The 18,833-nt window shown below is 42.1% G+C and overlaps 1 protein-coding gene across 39 annotated transcripts in view; it reads right to left on the reverse strand.

The window, feature by feature from the left end:
* The window catches only part of ryr1b (ryanodine receptor 1b (skeletal)), a 245,403-nt gene that overhangs the window by 149,139 nt on the left and 77,431 nt on the right, over positions 1 to 18,833 (reverse strand). For all 39 annotated transcript variants that reach the window (XR_015514413.1, XR_015514412.1, XM_087292511.1 and 36 more), the window contains 7 exon segments: positions 10,545 to 10,619; positions 10,308 to 10,464; positions 10,042 to 10,209; positions 4,096 to 4,217; positions 2,715 to 2,901; positions 1,491 to 1,626; positions 492 to 587 (listed from right to left, as the gene is read on the reverse strand). Coding sequence is in view for 37 of the 39 variants with exons in the window: in XM_087292511.1 (XP_087148637.1) it covers positions 492 to 587; positions 1,491 to 1,626; positions 2,715 to 2,901; positions 4,096 to 4,217; positions 10,042 to 10,209; positions 10,308 to 10,464; positions 10,545 to 10,619 (941 nt within the window). In the remaining 2 variants the exon portion in view is untranslated.

Raw genomic sequence — 18,833 nt, forward strand, 5'->3', positions numbered from 1 at the left:
ATCTTAAACTGTAAATAGAATAGAAATGACAGGGTTTTAATTGCTATATATTTCATTGTTTCTCAGGCATAAGCAATTGTTTGACAGGTCTAACATTCTTTTGCGCTGCCTCTCTGAATGTATTGCTTATATTTTCATGAACTAATTATTTTGTCAACCAATTTTTTTAAGCATACTGTATGCAATCATCCTGATAAATGTTACCGTCTATAGATGAAAAATCAAACTGCTTTGCAAAACATGTTTGTATATCAAAATACAATCAATCTGTTCCTTTGAATTGATTTATACAGATCTGTTAAATTAATAAACAGTATTTGAGCCAAGTAGGTTATATGTAACCGTAATTAACTTATCTGAAAATTACTTCACTTTTTTGGCAGAAAAGATATTTAATTACAGAAATTAGTTATTTTGGAAATAATTACACCCAACACTAGTGGTGATACGTAAATAATTGTATTTTTTTGAGGCATTTGTTGAAGATATACCTGATGAAGCTTCCAGACGATCCAGTTTACTGACCAGCCAGTCCAGATTATCACAAAACAGAGCACAGTTAGAACGGTTTCCTCTGATCAGAGATGCTGAGAAAAGAGACATATTCACACACAGTATTATAAAAAATTTTAAAAATAAACATTTTAAACTGCACTATTTTACAATATTACTGTATTTTTAAAATAAAATAAATGCAGCTTTGGTGAGCATACACATTTTTTTACGTCCCAAAAACGTAAAAACCATGGTATCAATATAAAGCATTTTATAAAGCTTAATTTATTTGGCTAATAGCTCAGTAAGCACAGTAATATTGTGGATTTTTTTGCAATATTAAAGTACTTTACAGCATAATTATTTTAATATAATTTATTTACATGATAGCAGATCCAACTTGATGCTAGATTATTATTAACAGTTATTAATGTACAAATATTAATAGTGGTTCTTAATATCAAAGTTGCAAGCAGTTTTTTTTATTTATTTTTTTTTTGCTTTACATTTTTGTCAAAACAATCAATTGATCATCATTTATATTAAATATAGAAATCTTTTGCATCTTAAATGTCTTGTCATGTTTGATCAATTTAGGGAAATTAATCCTTAGAAAATGATATTCATTTATAATTTAAAGCAAATATATATATATATATATATATATATATATATATATATATATATATATATATATATATATATATATATATATATATATATATATATATATATATATAAAATATAATTTTTTTACATTTTCCCAAGTGTTAAAATCACAGTATTTGAGTGTATCCAAAAATACTGAGTAACCATAATTGTTTTTAAATTTAAAAACTTGTATAAAAACAACATATTGAAAGGAATAAAGCAGGCATGTGTAAGACTGAAGACTGTGGAAAATTCAGTTTTGCCGTTGCATGAATGAATGATTTTTAAATGCTTTAAAATATAAAATGCATATTTTAAACTGTAACATTTGTATATTTAGTCACCAAGCAGCTCATAGAGCAAATTGACGATCTCTTTCCAGGATTCAGCTGCTTCCTCTCCAGCAAACTCAGAGAAGTGTGCAGCAGTGTTGTAGACGTTCAGCCGGTCGATACATTCCAGCACGATGGTGATCATCCCCTAAAACACAAACATTAAACAATCTCAGAAATGCAGTCTCAGACACATGCACTCAATAAATTTAGTAATGTCATTGTGAGGGGCGGGGTTAGGTTAATGCATGGCATAAAGTCTTAGCTTGCTTATGCAAGTTTGTCCTCCAGAATTAATAACAATAGAAAAAAAAAAGAGTGGGAGAGTTTAGCTGATGCAGTTAATGCAGTGGGGTTTGAACATCGCACTATGAGTGAATTCAAAAATAAATAGTGCGATGTAAAGATGACAAATTTTGTAGTGTGTATTTAGCCTATTAAACATTAATAAGTGTGTGTATTATGTTAAATGCATTTCAGCATCACATATTATTTGCACATTTATTGAATGGAAATGTTTCTGATTCACGTATGCAAATTGGACTTCAGATGACGCCTTTATAGCAATGTGCGTGTAGTCAATCGCTCTGATTAGATAGGGAAAACCGGCGATCGCTGCAAGTTGCACTTTAATGTTTGGCTTGTCAACTGTATGTTATGGAAACCTTATATAACTGCTAGACATGCAGATAATCCCGTCCCATACAGCTGCCATTGCACGGCTCAAAGATACTTTGTAGTGTGTAATTTAACACAACTGCCTCTAGGAGTCGCCAATGAAAATAAAACAAACTTACACAAAAAATGCACGCACACCAGACATGAAGTTGGCGTGGACCATTGCACATTCTCACGTTCATTTCATCGTTACTAAATCCAAACATGAGCATGAAACCTGGCATACGCAAAGTTTTTGTGCGTACGCAGCATTGATACATAAGGCCCCTTAGATTTATAAGTTTAATTTTTTCATTTATTGTATTTTATTTTACAATATTTTGAAAAAAAAACTTGAAACTGGTAACCACTGGCATCCACAGTACCATTATATAATGGCTATCATTTCCCAACATTTTTAAAATATCTTCTTCTGTGTTCAATAGAAGAACGAAACTCAGACAGGTTTGGAAAAAAATTGATGGAGAGTAAATCATAACAGAGTTTTACTTTTTAGGTGAAATATCCCTTAAATGCCTGTCGACACCATGACACGCACACACACACATACACACACACCTCCTCTTGGAAGAGGTTCTGTCGGTTGCGTAGCGAGCGCAGTTTGGTCTGTTTCTCCTCGTGTTCCAGCTCTTCCTCTGGAGGTCTGAAGTAGTGGATCAGATCCTGAAGGGACAGAATCACTCCATCCAGAGGCAGAGACACTGGACCGGGTGATTTGTTCTTCCCACTGAGAGAGTCCAGACCTCTGACATGTCCAAGACAAAGGAGAGGACACATATGCATTTACACAAGAAACAAACACATACAAGAGAATATAAGGTATATGTCTTCCTGCAAACCTGCAAAGGGCTGTCAAAATTAGCGCATTAAAGCACATGATTAACTTTAAATATTTAACGCGTAAAAAAAAGAAATAACGCAAATAACTCAGTCACAGTTTTTTTATTTCCTGTTGTGGCCGACGTGTGTTCAGGGAGGGCGCGTGCATAGAGGTGACCAAGGTGGCTGAGTTGGGCACAAACCCCCCGGTCCTCACTTTCATCCGCGAACCGGTCACTTTTGGGTTGAGGGCGGCATGATTGCCGTTTGCCTAGAGTGCCAGTTCAGCTTGCTCCAGCTCTGAGTGTGTTTAACGTGCAAAGAAATTTGGGATTTCTCAGACAGGGATGTAATAAGTAACAAAAAGTTAAATATCAGAATAAATAAATTAATAAACAATTCAGCTAAAAATCTTCTTTATTGAAGGAAAAAAATGTCACCTACTGTACATGGCCTGAGCATGAGTAAATAAGCTGTTCATTTTCATTTTTGGGTAAACTATCCATTTAAATTTTATAATAAAATCAAAAGAAAAAGGAAGACTTTTCTTTTTATCAAAAGTAACAAAAAGATAATAATGGGATGGGACAATGTCAATATTAATTAATATTATTAATATTAATGCTTATATTATTTATTTTCCAATTTTATCAATGTTAAAAAAAACATTTCTATATTTTTCGGGAAACTAAGATTTGTTTATAATATTCAGGATTTTTTGTTATAACATATTTTTAGTATTTTTTATAAGTGTATTTCAGTCATATTTGATTAATTCAATGCTTGGGTAAAAATAATAATAATAAAATAAAAAAAACATTGATTCTCCCAAATTATTCATAATTCAAACATAGTCAAATTACAATACCTAACAAAAGTAATTACTTTAATAATTAAAATTTTTATTATGTCATTTGTAATCAGAAAAAAAAAGAAAACACACAAAAAGCATTTGGCCAAAACTTTTCCACTGCTTATAATAAACCATTCTTTTCCTTATAAAACAAAATATGTAGCTGCTAACTATTGCTAAATTCTCACAATGTCAATGCTGCACTAAATATTCAGCATCATAAACTGTACAGTATGCAGAATGTTATAATGTGATGAACTGCCGTACTTGATGAACTGTGTAAAAAGGCCTGTGGTGCTGTAGATCATACGAGCCGCCTGGGACTCTTCTGTCTGAGAGCGAGAGCAGGTCAGTGCGTCATCCATATGGCCCTCTTGATGTAACATGACCTGAAAAAAAAGACAGAAAGACTTTGATTTATATGTTCAATCTTAACACTGTAAAAAATGGCTTGACATTATTTGCAACAGACTCATAAAAAAATGAACTTGAAGTTACATTTTTTCTTGCACATTTTGCAGCAGTTTTGACATTAAAATGCCAAGCAAGTGGTAATAAAAGAGTGTTCAGTGGCAATGCATTACCTCAATAGTTCAGACACTTATTGTGCAGTTCAGAAATTAAACGGGTAATGTGTTAGCATATTTAAAATAATCTAAGAATGATTTTAAAGCAATCATGTTGTTTTTGGCTTTTACACTGCTTCTATTGAACTATAAAACTAATTATAACATGTTTATAGTCAAAGTCCAGACATGAAAATTTAAATATGTAGTGTTTTGGGTTGATAACAATGTAAAAGATTCAAAGTAAATCGGCACACTGCCACTTTAGCTCTCAAAAAATGTTATTTAGTCAAAATTACAAAAACACTACGTTTCGACCGACATGGTCTTCATCAGGTAAAAACACCTGATGAAGACCATGTCGGTCAAAACGTAGTGTTTTTGTAATTTTGACTAAATAAAATTTTTTGAGAGCTAAAGTGGCAGTGTGCCGATTTACTTTGAATCTTTTGCTACTTATGTTTGTTTTTTGATCGTGCACCTGCCTTCAAGATTTTTCTAGATGTGCGCACATTTCTGTTTTTTGCTTGATAACAATGTAACCATGACAGTACACATATTAAACATTTGAAAGAAATAGTTCAAACAAAATGTTAATTTACTCCAAAAGCTCTATTTTGACAATCCAGGTGCAAAGTCCAAAGCACAGGGCGCAAAAGCATTAAGGGCGTGTCAGAATCCACTTTTGCTATTTTGAGGACAGAAGAATCCGCCTTGTTCCATGGCGCATGGTCTAACAGGGTTCAGCTTATTCTCTTAATGATTTATAGGTGTGTTTTGAGAATAAACCAATTAGAGTCTCATCTCCCATTCCCTTTAAGAGTCAGTTGCGTCGCGCTTGGCTCATTTGCTATTTAGAATTGTCAGGGTTCTGCCACTCTGATCTTGTAAATTCTTGTTTTGGTGGCAGATCTCGGACACTACTCGTGTCTGGTCCTGTTTCTGTCTCTGTGTGCGCGCGCGCCGTCGTGGGTGTACGCAGAGTGTGCGCGCTCCTGCTTGACGCGGCCGCGCGCGCGCTCTGCGTCCCTCAGACGCGTGCGCTCTTGTACTCGTGTTTGTGTTTTCGTCTGTCAGCAGCATGGTGTTTCATTCCCAGCGTCTCAGTCTTGTTGGTTTCGGTTTTGGTCGGCGCTGGGATGAAGCATGCATGCTGCATATGTGAGCGCATGGTGAGTGTTTTCATTCATCGTGTGCTCGTGTCTTGCGTCTTTTGTCAAAGCACGTGGCTCGGTGTTTACATTGTGGTCACGTGTTTTTGTCGTGTGCTTCAGTGTTGTGTTATGTGAGCGCATGGCTTGTATTGTCTCTCTGTGTCATGCGCTCTCCCGTCTATTGTCTTGTCCCACCCACCTTGTTACCTTGTTTGTAATTATTATTTTCACCTGTCCGCCTGTCTGTTTATTGGTTTGTCTTTCCTATTTATTCTCCTAGTGTGCTCTGTTCTGTGCTGGTCCGTTATTGATTGTTTCCTTCCCTGTTGTACGAGGTTTGCTGATTCCGCTCTACAACAGTGGTTTAAAGTTGTGTCTGCCAAGTTCCAGATCTTGTCTAGTTACGTGTATAATATAATGTCGTGTTTTTCCCCACATGGGGAGATTTGAGTTTTGTTTTTGTTTTATTTTTCAATAAATTCTTCATTCTCCGCATTTGGGTCCTCGCCTCCTCTTCATCACCCCCATTCCCTGACAGAACGGACCAGCCAGAATGAGGACCCAGCGGAGTGAAGATGGCTCCTTCGCTAGCCGCATTATTAAGTTGCTGAATTTGCAGTCACTGAAACAGTGTGTCTTGAATTTGGAGGAGTTTGCGGAGAAATTCCGCAAGGCAGCTGAGGGGCTGAATTTTAATGACTGGCTGCTTATGACCCACCTAAATTTTGCTCTGGACAAGCCCCTTCTTCCTCTGCAGATCCAGAGAATGGTGGGCTGGTCATACCAGCGATTTATTAATCACATGGTTTAGCAGCAGGAGAAAGGGATCCTTCAGAAGGAGAGGATCCCTCGCACCACCACCAGCGCCGCCTCCCAGCCCCTGAGCGCCCTCCAGTGTCGGCTTCAGCCCCTGAGCGCCCTCCAGTGTCGGCTCCAGCCCCTGAGCGCCCTCCAGTGTCGGCTCCAGCCCCTGAGCGCCCTCCAGTGTCGGCTCCAGCCCCTGAGCGCCCTCCAGTGTCGGCTCCAGCCCCTGAGCGCCCTCCAGTGTCGGCTCCAGCCCCTGAACGCAGCTCAGTGCCGATCCCAGTCCAGCTCCTTGCCCTGGCGGCGCCACCCAGACGTCTTGCCCTGCCGGCCCCAGCCCGGCTCCTTGCCCTGTCGGCGCCACCCAGACGTCTTGCCCTGCCGGCCCCAGCCCGGCTCCTTGCCCTGCCGGCGCCACCCAGACGTCTTGCCCTGCCGGCCCCAGCCCGGCTCCTTGCCCTGCCGGCGCCACCCAGACGTCTTGCCCTGCCGGCGCCACCCAGACGTCTTGCCCTGCCGGCGCCACCCAGACGTCTTGCCCTGCCGGCGCCACCCAGACGTCTTGCCCTGCCGGCGCCACCCAGACGTCTTGCCCAGCCAGCCCCAGCCCGGTTCTTTGCCCTGCCGGCGCCACCCAGATGTCTTGCCCTGCCGGCGCCACCCAGGCGTCTTGCCCCGCCGGCGCCACCCAGGCGTCTTGCCCCGCCGGCGCCACCCAGGCGTCTTGCCCCGCCGGCGCCACCCAGGCGTCTTGCCCCGCCGGCGCCACCCAGACGTTTTGCCCAGCCGGCCACAGCCCGGCTCCTTGCCCTGCCGGCGCCACCCAGACGTCTTGCCCAGCCGGCCCCAGCCCGGCTCCCTGCCCTGCCGGCTCCCCTCTGGTCTCCAGCCCAGCCGGCTCCCCACAGGCCTCCAGCCTCAGCCCAGCCGCCTTCAGCCCTGCCGGCTCCCCAGCAGCGGCCTTCTGTCCAGCCGGCTCCCCTCAGGCCTTCTGTCCAGCCGGCTCTTGTCAAGTCGCCTCCAGCTCAACCGGCTCTCTACAGACCTCCTATCTTGTCTCCCCTGATAGACTCTCCCTGGGTCGTCCCTCCTGCTCCTCCCTGGTGTTCCCTCCCTGCACCCTGGACGGACCCTCCGGCTCCACCCTGGCTCCCTGCCGGGCCCCCCGACCCACTGAATCCACCCTGGACTGTCCCTCCTGATCCTCCCTGGTCTTGCCCTCCCATCCCTCCCTTGTTTGTCTTGTTGAGTCCGGCTTGGCTTCCCTCCCTCCCCTCTTCATGTCGTCTTGCCTGTTCACCTCCCTGTCTAGTGTTTGTTGATGTTGTCTTGTGGTGTTTCTTGTCTGTCTTGTACCTTGTTGGATGTTCCCTTTAGGGACGCCAGGTGGCGTCCCTTTTGGGGGGGGGGTAGTGTCAGGGTTCTGCCACTCTGATCTTGTAAATTCTTGTTTTGGTGGCAGATCTCGGACACTACTCGTGTCTGGTCCTGTTTCTGTCTCTGTGTGCGCGTGCGCCGTCGTGGGTGTACGCAGAGTGTGCGCGCTCCTGCTTGACGCGGCCGCGCGCGCTCTCTGCGTCCCTCAGACGCATGCGCTCTTGTACTCGTGTTTGTGTTTTCGTCTGTCAGCAGCATGGTGTTTCATTCCCAGCGTCTCAGTCTTGTTGGTTTCGGTTTTGGTCGGCGCTGGGATGAAGCATGCATGCTGCATATGTGAGCGCATGGTGAGTGTTTTCATTCATCGTGTGCTCGTGTCTTGCGTCTTTTGTCAAAGCACGTGGCTCGGTGTTTACATTGTGGTCACGTGTTTTTGTCGTGTGCTTCAGTGTTGTGTCATGTGAGCGCATGGCTTGTATTGTCTCTCTGTGTCATGCGCTCTCCCGTCTATTGTCTTGTCCCACCCACCTTGTTACCTTGTTTGTAATTATTATTTTCACCTGTCCGCCTGTCTGTTTATTGGTTTGTCTTTCCTATTTATTCTCCTAGTGTGCTCTGTTCTGTGCTGGTCCGTTATTGATTGTTTCCTTCCCTGTTGTATGAGGTTTGCTGATTCCGCTCTACAACAGTGGTTTAAAGTTGTGTCTGCCAAGTTCCAGATCTTGTCTAGTTACGTGTATAATATAATGTCGTGTTTTTCCCCACATGGGGAGATTTGAGTTTTGTTTTTGTTTTATTTTTCAATAAATTCTTCATTCTCCGCATTTGGGTCCTCGCCTCCTCTTCATCACCCCCATTCCCTGACAAGAATACTGTACAAACACCTCAAAACTCCTTAAATCAACATATTTAGCATTTCAATACTTGTAAACAATGTTATTTAGTATTATGCTGAATTTACCTCACACATTTAGGGCCCTATCATACACCTGGCGCAATGTGGCGCAAGGCACGATGCAATTGTTGTTTGCTAGTTTCAGCTTGGCGCAAGAGTCGTTTTGACGTTTTGCGCCACGCTGTTTAAATAGCAAATGCATTTGCACCCATAGGCGTTCTAGTCCAAAAAAGGAGGTGTTTTGAGGTGCATCGCTGGCGCCTTGCTATTTTGAGAAACTATAATAGTCTGTTCTATAGACCAGAACAAAGCCGGTCTAAAGTCTAGCGCAGAGCGCGTTAGTTGTGCGCCTCCGTTGCACATTGCTTAATACACACAAGATGTAGAGCAATACGCAAATATCTTTACATTTGAAAAATAATTAAAATATTAAGGATATATTTAGGATATAATAAAAATGTATAAATGGAATAAATATAAAGGATTAAAATATTACAAAACATATTATTTTTTAGCCTACATAAATATAAAAACCATACTTTCATGCCTTCTTCATTTTGGGGGCTTTTTCAGTTTATTCGTGACAATTTGCTTTCGTATAATGTTATTAATATTAGCAGTATTATTTATTATATGCATATTTATATTTGTTTTTTTTAAACAAGCTTAGATTTTTCCACTTGTCAGGTTTTAGACCATATTGGACACAGTATGTGTATTTGGATATGTTTTTTGACCACACTTCGTTATGATTGTTCATTTATTCGTTTGCTGGAAATTAGAACTGAATTTAGAAATAGTTTTGAAACAAATCTTTGCGCTTAACAAACTAAATTAATTATTTATAGGCTATTGATGTCTGTGCATACAAGAAGATTCCCTATCCACGAGAATGAAAGTGAAAGTAAATAATGAGGCCTTATCTCTCATTTTCTCATTTTCTCTCATGTATGCTTTGTTTAATTGTTTTCTCTCTAGGGAAGCGTTCAGTTTTTACACTTACAAAGTCACCATGTAAATAGAAAATGCACCATGGCGCGATGCAACTGACTCTTAAAAAGAATGGGAAATGAGACGCTGATTGGTTTATTCTCAAAAAACACTTATATCTCATTAAGAAAATAAGCTCAACCATTTAGACCATGTGCCACGGCACAAAGCAGATTTTTCCATCCTTATATTAGCAAAAGTGGATTCTGACACGCCCTGAATGCGTTTGCGCCCTGCTCTTTGCACTTTGCCCATGGATTTTCAAAATAGACCCCTTAATGTCTATAGTTCGGGGTTGTACTGCCTTGTGTGTTTACTTCATCTGTAAACTAAATTGAATTGTGTGTGTGTGTTTTTCCACATTTTTTGAGTTTGTGTGAAACATGTTTTGTTATCATGTGGTTTGGAATTAACTGAGCTTCATTACCCTTCTCTTCATGGTTCCCAGGCGAGCCGCTTTAGCATCTAAAGCAGCATATGTGAGCCACAGGCCTGTAGAAATATGCTGCATAAAGCACATGGACTCGCCATACTTGATCTCAGGAATACCCATTCCCTCAACATCCCGCTTTTTCTTCTCCCCTTCCACTTTCTCCTGTTCTCCGAGAAGAAGAAATATGCAGAAAGAAAAAATAAGTGGTTAACATTTGCAGACTAACATTTCAAGTAGTGTTTATATGAGCTGAAACAGACTTTTGAGGCACGGAAGGAGAAGGCAGATTGTTTAGTGTTTGCTTTTTCTGGATCCAGAACCATCAGGCCCTTCTCATCATCCAGACACAGATATCGACCTGTTGTGATGTGGCGAACGCGGAACGCCTGACCCCACTTCATGTGGCTACCGCTCCATCTGCACAGAAAAAAACTTAATGTAGAACACATTTTCCATTAGTAAATAAGTCTAAGGTAAGAGAAGAAAGATTGTCTCACCCGATTCTCAGAGGCTCAAGTCTCCACAATGAGCGGGCCTGACTACATACCGCCCCTCCTTCATACTGCGCAATCCTAGACAGAAATGGACATTACAAAAAATATATATATAAACAACACATCAAAGGGATAATTCAACCAAAAAATAAAAATTTAAAACCAATGAGTTTCTTTCTTCTGTTGAACACAAAAGCATATATTTTGAAGAACATTAGTAGCTGGTGTAACCCCGCCGGTCCTACACCACCCAACCCACTCTGAGCTGGTATCGACCCAGCAAACTTCCGCATGGGAGTCGGTTGCTCTACCAATGAGACTAAAGACCATGGCTTCTAGAGTCTGTCGCTAGAGCATGTTTGAAGTTCAGAGGAGTGAGTTTACCTGCACAGCACATACTAGCTGGCCTAAGTTAAACTCACCCCCCTAAACCTCAATCCCATCCGGGTCATGACACTAATGTAACCCCGCCGGCCCTACATCACCCAACCCGCTCTGAGCTGGGATCGAACCGGCGACCTTCCGCATGGGAGTCAGTTGCTCTAACAAGGAGGCTAAAAACTGCCATGTTATATATATATATATATATATTTTTTTTTTACTTATGGACCCTTTTTTTACAAGAAACATTTCATGGTCTAAACATTTTTTTTTTCATATTTAAAGACTATATAATAAAATAAGACTCTATTATTTTATTATATAAAATGTTTGTACATTCAAGAAGCTGTCCTTTGTATTATTTCATATTTGTATCGAATTCCAAAATAGTTAATTTAAAAAATAGTCAACACTTTACTGAAGTGTTTCTAATGCAGTGAATGGGACAGTGCATCTGACATTTTTCTCTTCTGGCAACTGATATCAGTCTCACATAATTTGTTTTTTTTTTATATATATATAAAAGTTGTGATAACACTATTGTGTAGTTTTTCCTTTGTTATTTGAACAAGTTGGAATAAAAAAAGTATTTGTGGTACTCTCCCATTCACTGCTCTCTGAGAAACTCAGACATGTGAAAATGGTCTATTATTAAAGTCAATAGGTCCCAGCAACAAGCATTCTTCACAACATCTTCTTTTGTGAAGAAAGGAACTGATAAAAGGTGAATAACCACAGGAGGGGAAAAATTATGAGTTATTTTTTTTTTATAGAAGAGCTATTCTCTTAAAAAAAATCAATGTGCAATATACAGTGTGAAAAGATTAGAGTTCACCATTTCAGAGGTCAAATACAGTAAAATAACAAAAAGAGTGCACTTAATTGACGCTTCACTATTTTGATTGACAGCTTAGTTGACTAATTATATTGCTGACATTATAAGGTCCCTGTCACAATGCAGATGTGGACGATACAGAATCAATTCTCTATGATTTTCTGTTTCTGAATGTTACTTGATAATGTGATGCTGACTGAACGCAAAAAGAGAAACTCTGTAGCGTACAGTCCACAGATTAAACTTCTTATTGATTTTATCACGGTCTGGCTTTGGTCAGAAGGTTTTACGACTCCTGGCTCCAAGAAGTCTGGATTTTCCTGACAGCTTAAGTTGTTCAGGGGAACTGGAGAGATAAGCAGGAGAGCTTCAAAGACATTCCTGCCCAAATACCCCCCCCATGTTTGGTACCGATGGGTTTCTGCTGACATTTTACAGCACATGATGCATAGAGAAAAATCATAACTAGCATTGCCTTATTCTTTAATCCCCTGTATTAAATGCCTGTCCGCATGCTTTGGGCGGACACTCAAATTTGCATACGAGGGACCTCGAGACAAAGAAAGGGTTCGCGCGCAAACTTTCCCCTGAAATCATTGGTCAGAATGCTGTACGGGTTGTCACGTGATCCGCAGGTATAAGCACACTTCCCCCCAAACATCTGGGCAGAAAGAGAACTTCCCAAAAAGGAACATCATTGACGGTGGCCCTCGGGCCACACGTGGCTTTCTAAGCCGCATGGACTTTTTCCCGCCACGCTTTCTTTATTTTCCGGCAAAGTAAATTCAGTTTAAAGTTTGCGATCGTGTTCGTCCGAACTGCATTACAAACTCCACGCATCAAAGGACATCAAGAGTAGTTTCATCACGACGGAAGAGAGACGCATAAGAGAGACCGCCAGACATGAAAGACCAGGTGATTTTAGTTATGCGATTAAGCTGTGCCCCTTTTATCAAAAAGGTGTTTTTTATAACCTTGGTGGTCCGTAATGGTGCGTGTGGAACTGAACGTTTTGTCACTCTTTAATCTGAAATCTATATTTTCTAGCTTTACTATTTCTCTTTGCTGTTACACGTTCTATAGACCTGATATCTCCACGTGGTTTACCTTTGTTTTGTGTTTAATCTATGTTTGTGCGTTTGTTTGTTCGTTACGTCTGACTAGTCAATAAATTCCATTATAATCAAATGAATTGTATTGTTTGCCTCACGAGAAAATGTCACTGAAATACAGATTCCCCTGCCTAGCTATTATAAGTTGTTTAAAACCTTTGAATGATTAATCTACTTCACAAGAAGTAGCAATTAAATTCCCTTTTTCTAAATGAATAGATTACAGTGTCCGCTCGGAAGAGCGGCGGCTCTGCTTGTGTTCGTTTGGTCAAATTGACAATAAATTGATCCGGAATATTAATGATTAATAATAATTCGTTATTGTTGATAATTAATATTCATAATTTGGGAATCCGCTCGGTCACGCGAGCATGATCATTTACAATCATATGTTTGTTTGACCAAACTGACTGAAGCTTAAGCCGGAATATTAATAATTAAGAATAAACCGTTATTGTTGATTATTAATATTCATAAAATGAGCTAATTTCATGCTACATATATTGGTGGAGAATGCGGGCAGTTTTCCAAACATTTTCTGTGAAACAAACTTTCCAATTCATTGTGATTTATTAAGCGCGATATAGAAGAAAAAAAAAAGGACCGCGAGAAGCATTTCCTTTCTTCAAAACTGGGAGGACGAAACGCCTTCTCCAGCCATTCTGTTCACTAAACACAGCAGAGAGCTGCCCGTGTAGAGTGTAACAATTTAAACTGCAGTTCATATATATTTTAAATCGATTTTGCTAAGACGCACGTTCCGCAAATCATTTAAATATATTAGTGTGCCTGTCGGAGGAAAAGACACCTCTCTCAGCGCTTGTAAGACAGTATGGAAACCCCAAACCTGTCCGTTTTAAAGGCCTTCTTATAGCTAGAAAACCTCTAGCCTATTTCTCCCGTGGTTTAAAACTGTTAGATTAGCTGCCTAACGTTTAACCTCTTTGCTTCGCCGCCGTGCGAAATTAATTTCAGAACTGCTGGACGGTTCTAAATTAATGTATTTGGGAGCTGCAAGCTTGCCTGTTAACCGCTTTCTGACGAAAGGAATTCTCAGAACCATAAGCGTGTTTTTTAAATGGTACCAAAATCTGATATGGATGTGAATTCCCATATTTCAGTTATGTTCGTCCGGACCAAATCTGTGTACAAACGTGCACCGCCTCGAGAGACGTCTCGCATTTTATGTTTGTTTGTCTAATTGTAATGGTCGAATATTATTATCAGTGTTACGGCAACATGATATATAATGACCGTTTATGCGAATCTTGGTGGTTCGCGCTTTGCCTTTGTGAAGTCAGCCGCATACCAAGTTATGAATGAGAGCTTCTCCCATTCATCAATCCGCTCTTCGAGCGCTCATTGACTCCTCGTCCACGTAACTCGTGCGCGCGCACGCATGCGTGAATGACGTAGTCACCACCCCAAAGCATAAGATCCGCCTTCAGGAGGCAGCGTGTGTGACGCGGCTTACATCACAGGGCAAAACCACTCGCTAGCTTCTAACGACTAGCCTCAAGTAAACCAACCCTTCGCGTCTTAATATTACCAAACTGTTAGCACAAGGCTAACCGGATGCGAAGCGTAACAACTTGCTAGCGGCCAACGCCAGCTAATGCTTAAGCAAACCAACCCTTCACATTTTGTAACGTTAACAAACTTTAGCACAAGGCTAACCGAATGTGAAGTGCAACTCGGAAACATCACCCCCTGTCTCCTTCTGCTCTTCTCACATCAGTTCCGCCCACCATTGTGTCTCAAGTGGTCTTAAATGGTCAAACAGTTTGGAGTTAATTTGTTTTAATTTCGATTAAGCATTTTTTTTTCCCTGTTATCATTTTATCCAAACAATAGTTTAGTTACCTAAGTGTAGATTATTGGTCTGTTTTTATTTCTTTTGGTATTATGAATTATTTTGTTACTTAAAATTTTTTTTCATTAATTTTCTGCCTTCTGTCTTTTTCATTTTAATACCGTTGTCCAGTTTATTTTGTTATTACTTGATTTTTAATCAAGTTCCCAATAATCTATTCTAAACTTAGGTCATGTTTAATTTTAATTTTGTTGGTTTTGCTATTTGGGGAATAGCCTTTAATCTCTCTATTATTATCATTAATAGGCATATTTTTTTCTTCCCTTTTGATTTTTTTTACTCCATCTTTTCCTCATGCCTTATTTATTCCCTCACCTCTTAGGTTATAGGGAAAGTATTTCTATATAAGGGCAAGTATTAGTCTGAAGCTAAATTCAGTGCTATCAATCTATAGATCCCACATCTGATCAAAACATGTTGGGCTAACCCATTAATGTTTGTAGATGCCCCTGAATACTAAGGCACTCTTTCTACTTTTTCTAAGCCGTCCTGTACTGCTTTTACCTATAGGGGATTATTATGATTATTCTTTTAGATTCTTTTATGCCGATTTAATTTTCCTTTAGCCTCCCTCCATCACAGGGTGATAACCTTCTCTATCCATCAGATACTATAGCATACTAAGATTCCTACTCCAACTGGCTCGCCCAGAATAGTAGATCCATAGTACTGCCCGTATCCAGACCCGAGTCCTCTGTGCTTGTGTGGTTAAGCGTACAGGTTATTCAGGTTACAGATCAAAAGATTGGGTTCATCTGTCTGACATAACTGACCCCTGCTGAAGGATGCGTTAGATACTTTGGCGTTTTGTCTCTCCGGCTTGTGTGGATCACAGTGGCATCAGCAATCGTACTCCAAGAAGCACCGTCCGTGTCAACTGGCATACGATCAATCTTGGTTAATTACCCTGTCATGATTCCACACACGTGCCCGCCTGAGTGAGATTGGCCACCTCATTCTACAGGCCTAGTGCGGCACCGGAATCATCAGGCAAAACCCAATTTTGAATCATGCCAGGCGGTCAGTGACTTCCTTGAGTGCTACGTATTGTGCTAAAAGCCTACGCTGTGTGAGTTCACAACCGAGTTACATTATAGGCAAGTGATCTGATAGCGACTGCAGTAGGAGTTGGGGAAAGTCTAGTCAGATAGCACGCTCTTGCGACCTTCATCTGATTGCCTTTCACTCACCACCAAGTGTAAATAGCATGTAAAACCTAGTCTAAACCTAGCCCACTACAGGACTATAAAACGAACATTTTAGACGTGCCCATAGGTTTTGCTGTTCTCTATCTCTCTCTCCCTCGTTTCTCATCCTTGTCTGTCTTTCAGTTTTATTTTTATTCATATTTACTGATATCCATATTAGTATTTTCTTTCATTTTTCTTTCCCTGTACACTCGTTCATCCGAGCGAGGTGCCTTTTTGTCTAACTTATCGTTAGTATTATTCATTTTTGTTTTTGGGTTACTGTTATTTTTATTTACTTAATTATTTTTAGTTACTTTGACCTGCTCAGAGACCACGCCATTGAGAACCACCAGGGTGATTTAAATAATTGATTGATAATTTGCACAGCCTGGCGCATGACTAAAAGCCTTGAGGACCGTACGTAGATATCAACTGTTATCTAGCCACCCAAATTCGACATCCGAATTGTCCGGCCCCCAGAGGATCCTTAGAAGGACCAACATCTAGCCGGCACATACCCCCTAGCTGACAACCCTGTCAGACTCATAATATAGCACAATGCTTACATCCACTCGATTTGGCCATGTGGGTCTCTCTCTCTCTCCCTTGTGATCTCTGTCTCACCCAACAGACCAGCATGTCAAGTGCGCCCAGCCCGCTGCTCACTGGGACCAACTGGAGGCCTGGTTAAGTGCTTAACCCACAACCTCCTACTCAACGACGCCATGGAGCTGCAGCGGCCAAGCAGAGAACAGCTGGACGTCTGCATTAATCCGCTGAGGGCGAACGACCTAGCCCGGAGCCATGACAGCCAAGCCCAGACTCAACTCTCCAGGGCCCTGACACACCTCACCCTTGCACCGGCCAGACCCATAGGAAAGTGTCTCAACCAGCTGGAGCATCGAGCCCAGGACGCCTGCAAGACGACGAGGGAAAAGGACGCCGAACTTCTGGAGCAAATGGACGGACTACACGCGCCCCGATGGAGTTACAAGCGGACAACGCACACAAGGAGCGACGAGAGGAGAAAGCCAAAGATGAACTGAGTGTAAAGCTACAAGCTGAAACACTATTGTAAAGAGCAGAACTAAAGACAATGAAGCTCAGGTCAAAGCCTCTAAAGTCAACGGCTGAGGGCCCGAGCAAAATTCCAACACGGAACCCAACTAAAAGACTTATGCATGAACTCGACAGAGTTCACCCAGAACTGTCACATTCCTACAACCCATGTGACTACCTGAAAAGGGAAGTGCCACAGTCAGCCCCAAAAGCCAAGACTGGATAGACCAGCAGAGGGGGGTTTATCCAACTCATGCTGCCCCGCCAGCCAGCATTCCAGCAATGCCCGTCAGCAACACAGGGCCAGGACTCCCTCCAAAGGGGTCCCCCATGACAGACACCATCTGTCAGCCAAAGACTTGAACCAGCTGGCCAGGGAAATGCCAACTTTCACCCCAAACCCTGCTGGAGGCGACGACACGCACCCCTAATTCTAAGACATTGACTTTGACACCTTTACACAGAGGCCAAGTGCCACTCTCTGTGACAAACTGTATCTGCTAAGAATTACTTCGAGCCGTGAGGCAAGAAGTTTCCTGAATCAACAGCCCCGTGCCATCAAAGCAGATTACGAGCGATGCAAAGCTCTTACAAGAGTGTTTTACCTGACCCTGTGTCAGAGTAAGGACTGATTGTCGCCATGGGTCTCAGAACAGCCACGAGACCTCAGAAGCATACTGCAGTCGACTACACCAACCCTACTTCGAGACAGCAAATGAGCCACGGACGGAGGAGGAGTTCACCTTCCAGATCCTCTCTCTCCCAAAAACCTGCTTTCTGCGGTGAGTCCGCACACGGGCAATGCCCTGCCCCCACGCCCTGACCACCCAACAGCGGCAGAGTTTAGCTCATAAAATCTGTTCAAAACAAAGACTGCTTTGAAAGACTGTCAAACACCTACAAGCTACCCTGTCTCAGAGTCTCATCCGGAGCTGACTTTAAAAGGCACGTTACTGTTTCCCAGCCGCAAGACTTCCAAACAGTGAGTTAAAGCCTTTCTCCGCCAGCAGAGGACAGCACCACCAGGAAGGCGCATGTCCCAACAACAGACAGGATGCTCAGAGACACACTTGGACAAGCCACTCACCACAAGCAGCCCAAAAGGAGCCTAACAGCAACCAAGGAATGACCAACCTGCAGTAGCCAGGAGCTCGAGCAACCAGCATCCAGCTAGTTACACGCCAAAGAAAGCCAAAGGTGAAAACCTGACACCAAACAACGACACAGTGGCGTCATGAGCAGCAGAACTGCTAAAAAGCTTGAAGGGGCCCTACAGGAAGTCAAGCCAGACTCCTTATGACTTGAGGGGGGTCCAAAACCATTTACCCCCCTGAACACCTGCTTTCTGCTCCATCCCCGCAGAGTACTGCGAGTCCAACACCAGCTAAAGACTGTGTATCTAACTGCAGCATCACGCTTCCCCCAAGAAGCAGCCAGTGCCACCATGCTTGCAACCTCGGGTACCAGGAAACACTGGTCTGGTTGTCTGTTTACCTCCCGAGCCACAGCCCACCAACCAGCCACACCTGCGTACAAACAACTGCTCAGGCCCCTGCACTTCAACTCTTGGGGAACCTGAACAAAATGGCGTGGCAACAACGCGCTACTTGGCTGTAACCGTGGAGATGAAAGAAAGATGAAAAACGCGCGTCAGCACGGGAGCAGACCTCACATTAATGTCATCTTTCCTGTTTGAGTAACTCAAAGCAAGAGCTCAGAGACTAAAACGAACACTTAAATGCCAACCAGGCAGGCTGCTGGTGCAAACCATACAGCCAAACTGAGGTTCAACTAACCTACATCGCTCCCATTCAAGTAACTACTGACCCCATGACTGCAGTG

The sequence above is a fragment of the Danio rerio genome, chromosome 18 (assembly GCF_052040795.2).
Source record: "Danio rerio strain M-AB ecotype USA chromosome 18, GRCz13ab, whole genome shotgun sequence".
In the NCBI taxonomy this organism is placed as follows: Eukaryota; Metazoa; Chordata; class Actinopteri; order Cypriniformes; family Danionidae; genus Danio; species Danio rerio.